The 18,230-nt window shown below is 46.4% G+C and overlaps 2 protein-coding genes across 3 annotated transcripts in view; both read right to left on the reverse strand.

The window, feature by feature from the left end:
- The window catches only part of LOC310753393 (excitatory amino acid transporter 5-like), a 38,133-nt gene extending 20,368 nt beyond the window's left edge, over window positions 1-17,765 (reverse strand). Inside the window, exons 1-5 of one of the 2 annotated variants that reach the window (XM_083594670.1) lie at window positions 17,356-17,765; window positions 16,693-16,989; window positions 14,048-14,361; window positions 8,889-8,968; window positions 1,033-1,245 (exon numbers count right to left, since the gene is read on the reverse strand). In XM_083594670.1, the coding sequence (XP_083450796.1) occupies window positions 1,033-1,245; window positions 8,889-8,968; window positions 14,048-14,224 (470 nt within the window). In that variant the 5' untranslated portion in view covers window positions 14,225-14,361; window positions 16,693-16,989; window positions 17,356-17,765. Of the gene's footprint in view, window positions 1-1,032; window positions 1,246-8,888; window positions 8,969-14,047; window positions 14,362-14,716; window positions 15,523-16,692; window positions 16,990-17,355 lie in introns of those variants that run through there. The other variant, XM_083594671.1, reaches the window with a different exon arrangement.
- TNFAIP8L1 (TNF alpha induced protein 8 like 1) overlaps window positions 1-18,230 on the reverse strand; it is a 155,847-nt gene that overhangs the window by 70,556 nt on the left and 67,061 nt on the right. The gene's annotated exons all lie outside the window — the stretch shown is intronic.

An 18,230-nucleotide genomic window follows, 5' to 3' on the forward strand; every position in this document is an offset into this window, starting at 1 on the left:
CCCACTTTATGAAACTCCCTCTCAATATATTTAACAGGCAGGCACCACCCTCTATCGTCTTTTTGGTGCCTGCTGAAGGCTTTCTTATTTCAAAATGTCTCCTAAGCAGAGATCTGTTTTATCTCAATCAGGATTGGGTTTGAAGTTGTTTCCACCAGGGGCGGATCTACTATGAAATTACTGAAGCTTAAGCTCCAGGGCCCCTAATCCTGAAGGGGCCCCAGAAGCAAACTGTGTTCACATTACTTTAAAAAAAATTAGACGCGGGTGGCGCTGTGGGTTAAACCACAGAGCCTAGGACTTGCCGATCAGAAGGTCGGCGGTTCGAATCCCCGCGACAGGGTGAGCTCCCGTTGCTCGGTCCCAGCTCCTGCCCACCTAGCAGCTCAAAACATCAAAGTGCAAGTAGATAAACAGGTACCGCTCCAGCAGGAAGGTAAATGGCGTTTACGTGCGCTGCTCTGGTTTGCCAGAAGTGGCTCAGTCATGCTGGCCACATGACCCGGAAGCTGTACGCCAGCTCCCTCGGCCAATAAAGCGAGATGAGCGCTGCAACCCCAGAGTCGGCGACGACTGGACCTAATGGTCAGGGGTCCCTTTACCCTTTACCTTTAGATGCGATCTGAGTCACATGACTCAAATCGATTAGTTTTTAAAACCAAACTCTTGGTTAAAAAAAAAGAAAGATGAACAATGAGACTAAAAATAAATTACAAGATGTGTCAGGTCTGAAAATTGAAAAGAAGGTTAAGTATTTAGGTGTATGGTTAACAGCAAATAGTACAGATCTGTATAAAGATAATTATTTAAAAACCTGGGAAGATATTAAAAGAAATTTGCAAATTTGGGGCAGAATGAAACTTTCGCTGTTAGGTAGAGTGTGAGCTATAATATGGCTTCCATGGGCCGGATGAAGATAGCTGGAGGGCCACATCTGGCCCCCCCCCCAAGGCTGAGGTTCCCCACCCCTCCTTTTAAACGATTCAAACGCACCACGAGCTTTTGAGAAACATGCACAGAAGCAGACGGTACCTGATGAGGTCCAGCAAAGCATCCGCGGAACTGAGCACCACTTTGCCGACGGTGTACTCCTCCTTTTGGGCAGCGGCCCCTGGGTGGATGCTGATGACTAAGATGATCCCGGTGGTAACTGCCAGGAAGGTGGTCCAGAGGTAATAGGTGATGGTGATGATCCCCATTCTGCCACAGGCTTTGGAGTCCATGGTGGCCAAGCCAGACATCAAGCTGAAGGGAGAGGAGGAGGATAGTGGTGATCTGGTTAACTGTGTACATCGTTACAAAGACTTAGCTGCGATTCCTGCGTTGCAGGGGGTTAGACTGGATGACACACACACCCCCGGATCCTTCCAACATTACATTTCTGTGATTCTATGAAACAGACAGATAAATAAGAGCAGGGGTCAGCAAACGTTTTCAGCAGGGGGCCGGTCCACTGTCCCTCAGACCTTGTGGGGGGCCAGACCATATTTTGGAAAAAAAATAATGAACGAATTCCTATGCCCCGCAAATAACCCGGAGATGCATTTTAAATAAAAGCACACATTCTACTCATGTAAAAACACCAGGCAGGCCCCGCAAATAACCCGGAGATGCATTTTAAATAAAAGGGCGCATTCTACTCATGTAAAAACACGCTGATTCCCGGACTGTCTGCGGGCCGGATTTAGAAGGCGATTGGGCCAGATCCGGCCCCCCTGGGCCTTAGTTTGCCTACCCATGAATAAGAGGATACAGAAGAGGATGCACCTGTAGAAAGATGCAGGGGTGTGAAAGGAGAGGGAGTCACAGGTGGCAGGTAGGTGGATGGACAGACTGCATCGTAAGACCCTAAGAGGAGCCATGTTGGATCATCAGGGTCACTCCAGTCCAGCATCCTGTTCCCCACAGCGGTCAACAGGCATATGTTACAGGTGTGGCTCTAATCTATACAATAAAATGCTCCTTTCCCCCCATATTGTGAACAATTGTTCAACCAGTGAGTCGGGCTTTTTCTCATCTTAGAATCACAGAATTGTGGAGTTGGAAGGGACCACTAGGATCAACCAGCCCAACCCCGCACAAAATGCAGGAATCTTTTGCCCAACGTGGGGCTTGAACCCGCGACCCCGAGATTAAGAGTCTCATGCTTACCAACTGAGCTATCCCAGCTAGGCACAGTCCTCAAATATGAGCATTGCTGTAGTAAACATAAGGTAAAGGTAACGGGACCCTGACCAGGTCAAAGGCCTGGAAACGATGCCTTATGAGGAACGGCTAAGGGAGCTGGGCATGTTTAGCCTGGAGAAGAGGAGGTTAAGGGGTGATATGATAGCCATGTTCAAATATATAAAAGGATGTCACATAGAGGAGGGAGAAAGGTTGTTTTCTGCTGCTCCAGAGAAGCGGACACGGAGCAATGGATCCAAACTACAAAAAAGAAGATTCCACCTAAACATTAGGAAGAACTTCCTGACAGTAAGAGCTGTTCGACAGTGGAATTTGCTGCCAAGGAGTGTGGTGGAGTCTCCTTCTTTGGAGGTCTTTAAGCAGAGGCTTGACAACCATATGTCAGGAGTGCTCTGATGGTGTTTCCTGCTTGGCAGGGGGTTGGACTCGATGGCCCTTGTGGTCTCTTCCAACTCTATGATTTTGTGATTCTATGATTCTATGACCATTAGGTCCAGTCGTGGCCAACTCTGGGGTTGCGGCACTCATCTTGCTTTATTGGCTGAGGGAGCTGGCGTACAGCTTCCGGGTCATGTGGCCAGCATGACTAAGCCGCTTCTGGCGAACCAGAGCAGCGCATGCAAACAGTTTACCTTCCCGCCGGAGCGGTACCTATTTATCTACTTGCACTTTGACGTGCTTTCGAACCGCTAGGTTGGCAGGAGCAGGGACCGAGCAACGGGAGCTCACCCCGTCACTGCGGGGATTCGAACCACCAACCTTCTGATTGGCAAGTCCTAGGCTCTGTGGTTTAACCCACAGCGCCACCCACGTCCCATACACAGTATGAATTTGGACTCCCCTGTAATGTTTCCTGAGTGTTTAAATCATTTGACTGAGATAGCATTTGGTAAACAGTAGAGGTTTCAACGAGATTCCAGATCTGATTTCCGATAGCAGGAACCTGCCCTGCCATCCCATCAGCAGAGCAACATCTCAGATCTCTGCAGCAGCAGGACTCCCTTAGGAGCTCATCTCTCTTTGGAGTCATGCCAGCTCCTTAAATGCATGCATTTACACTGTTTTAAGTAGCTCATTTTCAATTAGCACCTATAATTTTGGGTGCTGGCTTTGGAAGCGTGTTTTTAAAATTATAACTTCACATAACGGCTGCAAGGGCTCTAAATGCTGAGCTGGCGGGAGTGAGACACAAACACGGATTTGCAGGTATCTGGCATGGGTGCGAATACAGCCCTTTCTGGGCTGCCCAGTCTTGCAAGGTGCCCCTTTTTAACCCCAGCGCTTCCTGCCGCGATCTTCAGAACGCTCCGAAAGCTCGCTCTCAAGTTGCTAAAATGGTGTGGCGGCAGCCAGACTGGACGGGCAGCTTTGGGAGCTAAGACAGGCGACATGTGAGATCCCTGCCATGTCAGGTAATCTGCAGCAATTTAGCCTAAGCTCCCAGCTGCACGTTTCTGGGCCATGTGATGGATCCCATTAAGGGAAAATGGACAGGGCGGCTGATTAAAGGAAGCAGGAAGAGATGCTGAGGTGGGGGTTGGAAAACAAGAAACGCAGCCCTCCACATGAATGGATACCTGGCACAGATGGCTCACCTGCATCTAGCAATGGAGGGAGAAACTGGATTCAGTCTGCATTTAAAGGCAAACCTACCAAATCTGCAATTTCCCCAAACAATGCACAAACCAAAACACGCAGCTATCCTGGGAAATTTGCGCTTCAAATTTGGCAGTGCAGCTCTTCCCACCAAGTTGTGTGTACCAAAAAACCCACATATAACTAGGGTAAAGTTTATGCATTAAACTCCACCCCCATCGTCCAGCCCGGACACCGAGAGCCAGTGTGGTGTAGTGGTTAAGAGCGACAGTCTCGTAATCTGGGGAACCGGGTTCGCGTCTCCGCTCCTCCACATGCAGCTGCTGGGTGACCTTGGGCCAGTCACACTTCTCTGAAGTCTCTCAGCCCCACTCACCTCACAGAGTGTTTGTTGTGGGGGAGGAAGGGAAAGGAGAGCTTTGAGACTCCTTAAAGGGAGTGAAAGGCAGGATATCAAATCCAAACTCTTCTTCTGGCGGCTCCCTCCCTGCGAGAAGTGAGGTTACAGGGAACCAGGCAGAGGGCCTTCTCGGTGGTGGCACCCGCCCTGTGGAACGCCCTCCAATCAGATGTCAAGGAAATAAACAACTATCTGACTTTTAGAAGACATCTGAAGGTTACCCTGTTTAGGGAAGTTTTTAACGTTTGATGTCTTATCATGTTTTTAATATTCTATTTTGAGCTGCCTAGAGTGGCTGGGGAAACCCAGCCAGATAGGTGGGGCACAAATAAATAATAATATTTAAACTGCTCTGAGATCTAAGGATGAAGGGTGGTATGCAAATTTAATAAATGATAATAATAAAGTTTGCATCAGAAGACATAAGTTAGCAAAAATAACCTACTGGGTAAATTGCTTTGCAGAAATGTTTATATTAGAACAGGAATGTCCAACTTCCAAGGGTGGTTGAGCTTTTTTTGAGAAAGCTTCATCAAAGTTTCGTTGGGCTAAAGTTCTTGAGGGTTGTTTTGTTTTGGGGGGAGGGCAAACCAGGACTGACCAGGGTCATCCCGGCTGTATTAGAAGAAATTAGCAGTAAAATGCTTAACATTAGGATGAACTTTCTGGTGGTAGAAGCTGCTTTGACAATGGAATAGAGGTTGGAGGTTTTCAAACAGACAGGAATCACTTAAGAGATTCTTTAGCTGAGATTCCTTTGGTGGGGGGTTGGACTAGAAGATCCATGGGAATCCCTTCCTAACTCTACAATTCTATATATATATATATATATATATATATATATATATATATATATTCAAATTCAGAGGCAATATGACCCTAAATACAATTTGCTGTGGAGCAACCATGGAGGAGGGGAGAAGATGTAGGGACATGCTTGCGTTCTGCTTTGAGCTTTCTGGAGGAATCTTGGTTGACCACTGTGGGGGAACAGGATGTTGAGCTGCAGAGACCCCAAGGTCCTGATCCAGCAGTCTATCCACCTACCTACCTACCACCTGTGACTCTCCCTCCCTTCACACACCCTGCATCCGTCTACGGGTGCAGAACAATTCTTCCACATCCTCTATTAATCTGTCTATTTGTCACATTCTGCTTTTCCAGCATGTGTCCAGAACAGCTTGAAACAAAAGAGAGAAAGAAATAGAAGTGTCAGGGACTGTGTGAGGATGGAGACTTTGAAGGACTTGGCTGTGACGTTGCTTCACTGAAACCCAATCTAAGCATTCCAGAAGCTGGTGAAAATGACAAGAGACAAGAAGCACAATCAAGCCAGGTGCTATATAAATGTGGGAGAGTCAACTAAGACTAAGTGGAGAGACGAAGCTAGGAACATGTGTTGCAAATGGATGAATCCATTCTGCTTTTCTCAGTTTCTCATTTTGTTAGCCTTGCATTCAGTTTTCCACACTGAACTGAAATTTTTGCATTTAACAAAAATATTCAAGAAAATTTGTCAGCGTTTTAGTGCAGGTTATTCCCAATAAATGCGGTTTTGACCAATATAAGGCATTTTTGCATATTACTTTCACTGGCAAGTGCCTTCCTATGTACACTATCCTCCGATGTGTATTGCTGCACAAACTGGCTGGAGAACTGGCACTGTGAAACTTGGAGAAGCGCAAAGGTCAAAGGTGTTTCTGTGTTTGCATATTGGTTTGAATTAGGTGGGAATTAGGTAGTTTCTCATTAAAATGCAAAACAAAACAAAACAAAGTTCATTCACTGTTCCTAGTTGCAAGGACTGATGACTGACCAAGGGAGAGTGGGATGTCGTGGAGCCAGATTTACTGAAGCAGAGAGTGGGGATAGCAAAAGCTCTGACCTTTGTAATGAGTCAACACTCCCTAAGCCAGGGTCAAGCCTGGGAGATATTTCGCTCCCAAGGGGATTGCAGAGGCACTTAATAGGCTCCGAGAGGTGTTCTTAGAAACGGAGCTATTCACACTCCCATAATATATACGATCAATAAAACAGAATAGAACTACCCAGGAAATATTATCAGCCAGTTAAGAAAACGTCTGACGAAAAAGGAGAGGTTTTGACCCTTCTGGAATGCAAACAGGGAGAATTCCCCCATTCCAGGGAGCCTCAGATGCAGGGCCAGACGTCCCATGAGGCAAGCAGTGGGAGTCCATGGGGTGGCACTCCCACAGACCCCACCCCACGGGCAGCAGAGGAGTGGCACTGGCACTGGCAGCAGTATCTAGCGAGATGTTGCCAGAAGCCAGTGGCCGATGTTAGTATTGCGCATATGGAAAGCAGAGAAGGGCATGATCCGACACCAGGATTGTTAAAAAGGCAGCGGTTTCTGTTCTGACCTCTTGTTTGTCGGAATCAGCAAGGCTTCCATTCTGCTGCAGTTCAGTTTCTGTCAAATTCTATGCTGTTCGTCTCACTGGATGGCCACCTACCAGGGATTTTTTTTAGCTCTGGTTCCTGCATTGTGTCGTGGACTGGCTGGATGCAAGGAGTGGTGGGAGGCAGCAGCTGGGAAACCACCAGGGGAAGACGGCTCAGAGCCCGCGGAGTGGTGGTGGGACAACGGTGAGTGGTCAGAGGGAGAAGACTGGGAGGATGAGGGGTCGGAAGCTGAAGAGGTAACAGTGTTTAGTGAATAGGAAGAGGGTATGGCAGAGAGCAGTCCGGACTCAGAGGCAGGAGAAGACGGGGACCAGGAGACAGAGATGAGGCAGGATGCTGAAGAAGCCAGGGGGGTCTCCCCTTCCTGCTGCAACGAGCTCCCCTCCCCCTGGTGTCCCAGAACCCAAAGAAGTACAGTATGAAGAGGGTGGAGCAAAGAGAGATGTCAGAGCCTTAGGCTGCTGGGGAAGGAACTGGGGAGGAGCCTTAGAGCAGGCAAACTCAGCCCTTCAGAAGTTTTGGGACTACAACTCCCATCATCCCTAGCTAACAGGACCAGTGGTCAGGGATGATGGGAGTTGTAGTCCCAAAAACATATGGAGGGCCGAGTTTGCCTATGCCTGCCTTAGAGTGTGTTTGGAAGGTGGGGGCATTCAGTCCTCGCAACTGCCTCATTGGGGCAAGACCAACTGGGGAGAGTTGCTGTGATCACTAGGTCTGCGCTGCTTTGGTTTCTTTGAGTAAACACCGGCTGTTTTATTGCTGACCTACTCCTTTCTCCAGGGATGTGGGTGGCACTGTGGGTTAAACCAGAGCCTAGGGCTTGCTGATCAGAAGGCCAGCGGTTCGAATCCCCATGACAGGGTGAGCTCCCGTTGCTCAGTCCCTGCTCCTGCCAACCTAGCAGTTCGAAAGCACGTCAAAGTGCAAGTAGATAAATAGGTACTGCTCCGACGGGAAGGTAAACAGCATTTCTGTACGCTGCTCTGATTTTGGTGTTCCGCTGCGCCAGAAGTGGCTGTCATGCTGGCCACATGACCCGGAAGCTGTACTCCAGCTCCCTTGGCCAATAAAGCGAGATGAGCGGCGCAACCCCAGAGTCGTCCGCGACTGGACCTAATGGTCAGGGGTCCCTTTACCCCTTTACTTTTTACTCCTTTCTCCAGCTCCTGACACATTGCAGGGGGTTGGACAAAGTGACACTTGGGGTCCTTTCCAACTCCAGAAGTCCATGATTCTGCTGTCCATTGTTTAATGTAAGTTACATAACTTGTATAACATACTTAAATTCATTTCAACATAAAAGAAACATAAAAAACCCCCATGATTAATTAAGTTTGGTTTATGGACTTATAAAATAACACGGCAGCAATGTGAGCAAACACCAATCATATTCGCTTGGTGGACTGCTGACCACAAACACACATTGTTATATGGTGGGGAGGGGTCAATAATGTATATGGGTCTCAGGCAGGTTCAAGCCAGCACACAGAACTGGGCCTGAAATCCCTGACGATGCTTGAGGGTGGTATAACACCATCCTGCCAGTAGTAGAAAAATGAAAGGAAGTGTGATGCAGCAGCAAAGAAAACGAATGCTATCCTAGTCTGCATCAACAGAAGTTTGGTGTCCAGATCAAGGGAAGCAACAGAACCGCTCCTGCCCTGGCGGTGTTCGAAACTCCCATTGTTGTTCTAGGTGCATTTTGCGACAGGGAATTTGATTAGTGCGAGCAGTTACTGAGTTCTGGGTGCAGTACTGCGCCTGCGATTTCAGATTAAAACTGCAGAGTGGAAGGAAAGGAGGACCTTTTTCTGCCTCCCCACTTCCAGCTATTCTCTGAAGACAGGAGAAGAGACCCTCTTAAGAATATTGGGGGGGGGGGCAGAGGAAGGACCAGATGATGTGAAAAATGAACATAGTATTTTAGCTGCCGTTCATTCATTTTCAGCTTTGTATTCTTGTTATTAAAAAGGGGGGAAAGCACGCCTAGACATTATGTTGTTGAGCCCGATTCCATGCGTAAATAAATGCAGAGGCCCATGAGATTCGAATGTTTTCTTCCCTGGGGTTGAGAGAGGTTTGAGTGGCTCAAAAACAAAGCTTTTGTTGGAAGAACTAATTGCACCTCTCCTGGCACATTGCCCATGGCAACTCTGGAGGGAGGTCTGAACTGCACCCCCAGGAAAGCAAACTCTTCTCTTCCAGGCGCGAAAGAGCCGTTCTAAACAATATTGCGACTCCCTTTCCACCTGCCGCTTCCTGGCCTTCTTGCTCTTACCTGGAGGTGATCAGTGGTAATATCAGCATCTTCAACATCCTCATCAGGAGTTCTCCAGGGAATGAGAAATACTGCTTCTCCTGTAGGGGAGGGGGAAAGGCAAAAGCGTTAGGCCACAGAGGAGAACTTGGGAGGAGCAGAGTAACACAGAACTTGCAGCAAAAAAAGAGAGTTGTCGCATACACAGCTGGAACCTAGGTTGAAAGCAATCTCACATTCACGCCATACATTTAAAGTGTGTGGCTTCTCCCAAAGAACTCTGGGAACTGTAGTTAGTTAAGGGGGCTGGGAACTGAAGCTTTGTGAAGGGTAAACTACAGTTCCCGGGATTCTTTGAGGGAAGCTATGTGATGGTGTGGATGTGACCAAGTAGCAGCCATCATTCAACGGCAAGGAATTAATGATGTTCTTTTAAAGCACATTTTCCCTCCTATAAATTTACACGTGGGTAGGGTGATGGTGATGATGATGTCCCTTTTTTTGCCACAGCAACTCAAAGCGACTTAAAAAATTTTAAGCATTAAAGATAGCAAAACAAACCAAAAAACCACACACCTAAAAATCTATATTAAAACATCCCACTCTCACAGAAAGGCCAAAGTTAGTTAAAAGCTAAAGGCCTGATGGATGTTTTCACCTGGCAGCTAAGGATATGTAACGATGGTACCAGGCTAGCCTCCCCAAGAGAGCATATAATAGTAATAATAATAATAATAATAATAATAATAATAATAATAATAATAATGTTCAGTTTCTGTTAATTGGTTCTCATGGGAAACTTACAGATTCTGGCTTCACACAATTAACTCAAGGCCGTGTCAATTTACTCTTGGCAGAAAGCCAAGGTCAGCTTGACCTAGAAACTACTTACTCTGATTGGTTAACGACCAGAACTCAACTCTGTTATCTAGGGATTGCTAGCACAGTTTGGTGTTAGGGGTGTGTTAGGAGTAGAAGTGCTGTGTATGGTTAAGAGAGAGAGAGAAAGAAAGGATTTATTTTGCTTTGTTTTGTATGCAGAAACTCTGCTGGTTTTATTTTTCCTTTTAATAAATCCTGTAAATAGTTATTCTGAGTCTAGCTGACTAGTCATTTCCACCTCAACTAGCTTCTTCGCTGTGCAGGAAAACTCTGCTACGTTTGGGCTAAAGCCATTAGAGCTATGCCTGACACTTCAAAGTTCCATGAAATAATTAGTATTTATACCTCGCCCACCACTGAAAAGACCCATTCTCGTGTTGCCACCCTCCACACTTCCCGTTGGTGACAAGATTGTGCAGGCTTAGCCCTCACATCCAGAATCACAAATGGAGAAGTTTCAATAGGGCAAAGGTGGCCAGCTCTCCTAGGGCTGCTTTGTGGTGGTGGGTGCAGTTACCCCACCCTCTTGCATAGAGGACAGTAGCTTGGTAGTAGAGCATCTGCTTTGTATGCTGGATACCAGAGTGGTGCATGCTCTAGTTATCTCCCGCTTGGACTACTGCAATGCGCTCTAAGTGGGGCTACCTTTGAAGGTGACCCGGAAACTACAATTAATCCAGAATGCGGCAGCTAGACTGGGGACTGGTGACTGGCCGCCGGGACCATATAACACTGGTCCTGAGAGACCTGCATTGGCTCCCAGTACGTTTCCGAGCACAATTCAAAGTGTTGGTGCTGACCTTTAAAGCCCTAAACGGCCTCAGTCCAGTATACAGTGGTGCCTCGCAAGACGAAATTAATTCGTTCCACGAGTCTTTTCGTCTTGCGCGGTTTTTCGTCTTGCGAAGCTCGGTCAGTCGCAACTGCACCTCTTCAAGCGGTTGTAAGAAAAAAGGAAACAAACTCGCAAGACGTTTTCGTCTTGCGAAGCAAGCCCATAGGGAAAATCGTCTTGCGAAGCAACTCAAAAAACGAAAAACTCTTTCGTCTTGCGAGTTTTTCGTCTTCCGAGGCATTCGTCTTGCGAGGTACCACTGTACCTGAAGGAGCATCGCCACCCCCATCGTTCAGCCCGGACACGAAGGTCCAGCTCCGAGGACCTTCTGGCGGTTCCCTCCCTGCGAGAAATGAGGTTGCAGGGAACCAGGCAGAGGGCCTTCTCGGTCATGGCGCCCTCCCTGTGGAACACCCTCCCATCAGACGTCAAGGAAATAAAGAACTATCTGACTTTTAGAAGACATCTGAAGGCAGCCCTGTTTAGGGAAGCTTTTAATGTTTGATGTTTTATTGTGTTTTTAATATTCTGTTGGGAGCAGCCCAGAGTGGCTGGGGAAACCCATCCAGATGGGTGGGATATAAATAATAAATTCTTATTCTTATTCTTGATATCCCTGGTTCCAGATCCCAGCATCTCCTGGTAGGGATGTGAATGCCCTTTACCTGAAACCTTGGAGAGAAACCCTGCAAAGTCAGCATAGACAACCATGTGCCAGATGGACTTATGGTCTGATCCAGTATAAGGCAGCTTCCTGTGTTCCTATGTTATTGCCAGGATTCCTTGGGGGAAGGCGTGTGCTTTAAATGCGTGGTGTGCATTTTACCAGGGGAAGCAAATATTGTGAAGGCCCAATTCTGAGTGCCAAAAAGGAGAGGGAACAAGAGTTGATCCTTTGCTACCAAGCTAGAAAACGGAGAGGAGTATTTCACAGCCCAAATGTATGCTCTGAGGAGGGTGTCCCACAGAGCTCAACAGAACAGTAGGAAGCCTACATAAAGATTGCAGGCTTATTCTTCGAATGGCTCCCCAGCAGCATAGCTGTCAAGTGTCCCTTATTTGAAGGGACAGTCCCTTATTCCAGCGCCATGTCCCGCCGCTGTCCCTTATTGATGGATGTCCCTTAAATGATGTCCCTTAAATTTCAAAGGAAGCAGCTCCTCTCCCTCCCTCCCTGCCGGCCAGGGAGGAGGGAGGCTCCAACTGTGTTGCTTGGCTGTGTTGCTCACCCAATAAGAAGTCTAAGAACGACTGGGGGGTGGAGCTTGCATGCCTTGTGTGTGGCTAGTTAATGCAAGCTGAGGGGTTTTTTGAATGCTGGACGCCATTTTGTTGCACGTGCTGCTGCAAACTTTGCAGTACAAAGCCAGGCCGGGGAGCCATCTTAAGTTGAGGCTGCATAGGCCTTGTGGTGCATGTGATTCAGATTCTATTCAGTTGAACCTCTGGTTACAAAGTTGGTTGGACAGTGTTCTCGAAGCTACCAGCATGAGTTTGACCAGACTGCAGGAGGACAGGAAGACTGGAGTGCCTGGAACAGGTGAGGCTGCAGGTCCCTTATTTTGGTTGCTGGTCCCTTATTTTCAAGGCTGCTGGTCCCTTATTTTCAAATCTGTAAGTTGACAGCTATGCAGCAGAGTTCATAGAATTAGGAAGAAGGGTTTGAATCGAGCTCTACTCTGCTCAGAGTAGACCTATGAAAACTACTGGACTTGTTTAGTCTTGTTCATCTTTTTCAGTGGGTCCACTGGCTGCAACCCTGGGCAGGTAGGTTTAAGAACGGGCTGAGGAACGTTTGGCCCTCCAGACATTGTTGGATTCTCCTCAGCACCAACAGCCAGCATGGCCTATGGTCAGGGACGGGGTTCTAGTCCAACACCTGGAGGATCACTGGTTTACCACCCCTGGCTTAAGAGGTGAAGGTATCCAAGCCAGACATACATTTTTGGACCCTGAAGCTTGAACTGTTATAGGGCCCCCCTTTGCAACCAGCAACGAGGTCTGGGTAACCACTGTTATCTTCTCCAATGGGGTTGTTCCATGACAGATCACCACACTTTTTATTAAAAAAATAACTACTACAGCTAAGATTTGGCTTAAAATTGCTGTACTGCGACACTCCACCTTTACATTTGTGCTGCTGACGCTCAACACTTTGGGATTGTTGAAACATAAACAAAAAAATAATCAATTTTGAGTCGTGTTACTCAAATTGGGTCTACTAGACCCAAATTTTTAAAGCAATGTAGACTAATGTTACTTCTGGGGCCCCTCTGGGATTAGGGAAACTTCATTAGTTTCATAGCAGATCTGCCCGTGGCACCAATACTTTTCCAATGTCAATTTATTCAATTCAGCACTGCGTTCAGTGGGAATCGTAGCCACAACGGGGAAGGAAAGAAGAGTCTTGCTGCAGTTAAATAACCAGCTTAGCTTGGCACTTTGAGCTATGACACCAAGCACCAGTAGCTGAAATGGCTTCTCTAAACCCTGTCAGAGATGGAAGAAGGCCATGTCGAAAGAGGAGCTGGCCAAGGCGGGTGGGGAAGGAGTAGCAGCTTATTCTCTGGTGATTCCTCCTGAGTTTTCAGGTAGCCACAACCTCTGAAATAAGGAACACCAGTCCTTGGGGATGCAGGATGAGTTTGATTTGAATGACATTTAAAGGCGAACATAGCTAATTCAAGCTTTGTGAAACAATATGCGATCTGAAAGACAGCTGTCCTGCGGAATTCACACTTCTGAGTTTTCCAGCCAAGTACGGTACCAACATTTTGGTACAGATTTCTCCTAATATGCACATTTTGGGAAGCAATTCCCTCTAATGTAATGCCTTTTTGTATGTTACCTTCACCAAAACATGTATTTTTGTATACGTTACTTGATTGGAACACTGCACTGCAAAAGTCAGAGAGGTGTGAGTTTCGATGGACAGCTGTGTTTCTGTATTAGTTCAAGAAGTGGAAAACAGATAGTTTCTCATTAAACTGCAAATAGAATTGCTCCTCCACCTTTAATCCATGGATCATCATGGCAGCAAAAAGCTTCACCTGCAGAAACTCTGCCTCTCTAGATACCAATCCCTCTGCCAGAAAAAAAAGTGAAGAATCCCAGACTCAATCGCCTCACTAAACAAAGCAACAACCAAAACACACACTCTCCATTCTTCCAGGGCCACTCAGATTTGAAACTGGCTGCTTCTGGGGTAACAAAATCCCACTGCTCAGTTCCTTTCTCTGGAAAGAAGCTTCCTGCAGTATCTGCATGGGATGTTAAGTGCGCCTGAGCATATGCACTATACTGGAGTAAACACAGCCGATTCCCACCATGTTGGGGTCATGCCGGAGTATGCCATTTCCAAGCAAGCTATGGCCTCTGTCGTAGAAATCCAGTCTCTGCCTATTGCATGTCTTGCTTCAGAAAGGCCTGTCCTGTTGCTCTTCCATAAAAACCAGTCACTTACCAAATCAGACAATTCCAGTGTTCTAAGCAGAAACCCCACAAGGCATCCAGTCATCACAGAAAGCATGGAAAGTGTCAAGAGGCCATTTTTGCTCCAGAAGGCCCGGATCCACTTCCGGAGCCCCACAAGGCTGATGGAGAACGGGCAAAAGAGTGCTTTCTTCAACTGCTCCCACATGGTGCCTTAGCTTTCAGAGCTTCACCAAGATGAACCAGAGAGCGCAGCGTCAAGGGCAGGATCCTGGAGCCCATGGGGCATCATTGAGGCACCTTTTGTCCTGGAGGAATCATATCTCCCTGCTGATTAGAACCTGTCTGGAGAGGTAGAAGGAATGCAAGGAAAAGACTCTCTCTTTCGCTCCCTGATAATCTCCATGGAGGATCACACCAGAGCACGGTTGTTATCTGATCCCTTTTTAGCTTAATAGAAAGTGACATGTCCTGTGACGTATTAATCCAAGTCTAGATTTGGAATAAGCAAGAATAGAGCTACGTCTGCTTGCAGAAAAAAACAAAGGAGGGCTCTTCCAAGCATCTGTTCCATTGCACTTTCACAATGATTTGTGCTCAAGGTAGTCACACGACACACAGCCAACCCCACATTCAGTACTGTTTGTGCGCTTGCAGGAGTTTTGAGGTGGCCACATTGCTCCATTCCTAACGGGCATACCTTCCCGGTGAAATCCTCTAACTGCACAAATGTTCTTTTTGTCCCGTTTTTGTTGCCCTCTGGACAGGACAGCATTGGAGAAGCATCACAGAATAAAGCAGAATAAATCCACCCCTGTTACCGTGTCAAGAGCATGTTGGCAGGATACACACACAATAACACACCAGTGTGGAGGAGCCCAGGGTCATATTGTACTACTTCGAAGGCTCAGATATACCAAGCAAGCTCTCAGTGTAGACCTCCCTTATGCACTCAGAAGCAGATCTTGTGCACAATTTCTGGTCTTGCCCACATATTAAAAAAAATGGAAAGGAAACCTTGACTGCAGTTCCAACAAATCACAGGATACCAGTTGTCAGCAAGCCCCCACAACCCAAATATTTACTTCATTAAAGTGAAATACTAAAATACTAACTTAGAAGCATTATGCCGTGTCTTATCGCTGTTCTGTTTAGCTGTCATGCTTACACTGACTCACCACAGTGCTCCTATGTTTTGTTATAAGCCCTTTATAGAGCATTTGGGTTCTATAAGTTCCTATTTAATTCAGCCCGTTATTCAGGATCCATTAATTTTTATGGAAAGGTCCAGAGTTCAATGGGAGACTTTTGCATGCTCAAGGTCCTTGATTCAAATCCCAGCATCTCCAGATAGGACCAGTCTTTAAAGTTACTGCCACTTGGCATAGTTGATACTGAGCTAGATGGACCAGCAATTTGACTTGATACTGGTTGTCCTTCTCCCTTCTATCAACTTCTGCATCAGTATATTTTTTCATACCAGTGTAAATTAAATAAGGTCTGGGTAATATGTGTAAATAAAATGCGGTCTTGACTATGCTACCACTCAGTGGATTTGTAACTGGCTGACTGACCGAACCCAAAGGGGGCTCATCAATGGTTCCTCTTCATCCTGGAGAAGAGTGACTAGTGGGGTGCCACAGGGTTCTGTCTTGGGCCCGGTCTTATTCAACATCTTTATCAACGACTTGGATGATGGACTCAAGGGCATCCTGATCAAATTTGCAGATGACACCAAACTGGGAGGGGTGGCTAACACCCCAGAGGACAGGATCACACTTCAAAACGACCTTGACAGATTAGAGAACTGGGCCAAAACAAACAAGATGAATTTTAACAGGGAGAAAGGTAGAGTATTGCACTTGGGCAAAAAAAATGAGAGGCACAAATACAAGATGGGTGACACCTGGCTTGAGAGCAGTACATGTGAAAAGGATCTAGGAGTCTTGGTTGACCACAAACTTGACATGAGCCAACAGTGTGACGCGACAGCTAAAAAAGCCAATGCAATTCTGGGCTGCATCAATAGGAGTATAGCATCTAGATCAAGGGAAGTAATAGTGCCACTGTATTCTGCTCTGGTCAGACCTCACCTGGAGTACTGTGTCCAGTTCTGGGCACCACAGTTCAAGAAGGACACTGACAAACTGGAACGTGTCCAGAGGAGGGCAACCAAAATGATCAAAGGCCTGGAAACGATGCCTTATGAGGATCGGCTAAGGGAGCTGGGCATGTTTAGCCTGGAGAAGAGGAGGTTAAGGGGTGATATGATAGCCATGTTCAAATATATAAAAGGATGTCACATAGAGGAGGGAGAAAGGTTGTTTTCTGCTGCTCCAGAGAAGCGGACACGGAGCAATGGATCCAAACTACAAGAAAGAAGATTCCACCTAAACATTAGGAAGAACTTCCTGACAGTAAGAGCTGTTCGACAGTGGAATTTGCTGCCAAGGAGTGTGGTGGAGTCTCCTTCTTTGGAGGTCTTTAAGCAGAGGCTTGACAACCATATGTCAGGAGTGCTCTGATGGTGTTTCCTGCTTGGCAGGGGGTTGGACTCGATGGCCCTTGTGGTCTCTTCCAACTCTATGATTCTATTCTTCTATGATTAATATGCAGTGGGGTAAACTGTAACTGTCAAAAAGCCATGCAGAAGGTTTCAGTTTTGATTCCTGTTACCTTGTAAGATGCCACTGGAAACTCCAGAGAGGCATTGCCACAATGTGAGCTGGACCAGTGAAGCGCCTGACTTGGAATTTGGCAGCTTCCTATGTACTTCTAAATATTAAACATGATCAAGTAAAAGGAGATAATCACTACCTCAATTTGTTCTAAACCGGTATATACACACACACACACATACATACATATATATATATATATATATATATATATATGCGCATCATGGAATGTTGGGTAAATGGTGGTGATTACAAGAAGTAAGGATTTATGTACTGTTTATTAGCAGCACCCTACCTTACAAGGAACGCAGGTGGCGCTGTGGGTTAAACCACAGAGCCTAGGACTTGCCGATCAGAAGGTCAGTGGTTCGAATCCCTGCGACGGGGTGAGCTCCCGTTGCTCGGTCCCAGCTTCTGCCAACCTAGCAGTTCGAAAGCACACCAGTAGAAGTAGATAAATAGGTACCGCTCCGGCGGGAAGGTAAACGGCGTTTCCACGCGCTGCTCTGGTTTGCCAGAAGCGGTTTAGTCATGCTGGCCACATGACCCGAAAGCTGTCTGCTGACAAACGCCGGCTCCCTCGGCCAATAAAGTGAGATGAGCGCCGCAACCCCAGTCGGCCATGACTGGACCTAATGGTCAGGGGTCCCTTTACCTTTACCTTACATGGTTTTTTGTAAAGATTAAAACAAAATGTCCAGAAAGCCATTTGAATGCTCAAAGTTCTATACTTGTTATTTTTTAAAAATGTAGGGGAGCATCATATATCAAATAATATTTAACTGGTTATCTGTCTTTATACAACACACTTCTTTCCTGGATATTCTGGAAAGGAACTGTTGTCCTCAATAATGTGTATGGTTGACTATTTTCTTGCTTCTTATTACATAAATACGTGGCAACCAAAACTCCGTATTTCAAAATAAATATTTTTCCCCTCCCCACCCTTCATTGGTTACCTACAGGACCGCCTCTCCTGGTATGCCCCACTGAGGACCTTAAGGTCCACAAATAACACCACTTTGGAGGTCCCGGGCCCTAAGGAAGTTAGATTAGCCTCAACCAGAGCCAGGGCCTTTTCAACACTGGCCCCGGCCTGGTGGAACGCTCTGCCTCATGAGACCAGGGCCCTGCAGGATCTGATTTCTTTTCACAGGGCCTATAAGACAGAGTTGTTCCGCCTGGCCTTTGGCTTAGAATCAGTTTGATTCCCTCCCCCTCTTTTCTTTTTTCCTTTCTCCTCCTGTGAAGAGGCTGCATCCTAACGTTTTAATGTTGTATTTTTATCTTGTTTTTTAAATTGTCTTTTAATCAACTTGTTTTATTATTATTTAATATTTATTATTTAATATTATTTTATTAATAATAATAAAGATATTATTATTATTATTATTATTATTATTATTATTATTATTATTAGCCAACCTGAGCCCGGTCTTGGCTGGGGAGGTCGGGGTATAAATAAAATTTATTATTATATTATTTTTCCAATGGGTTAACTCAGCAAGGAGCCAGTTGCCCGACAACTGGAATCCG

The sequence above is a fragment of the Podarcis filfolensis genome, assembly GCF_964270895.1.
Source record: "Podarcis filfolensis genome assembly, chromosome: 18".
NCBI lineage: Eukaryota > Metazoa > Chordata > Lepidosauria > Squamata > Lacertidae > Podarcis > Podarcis filfolensis.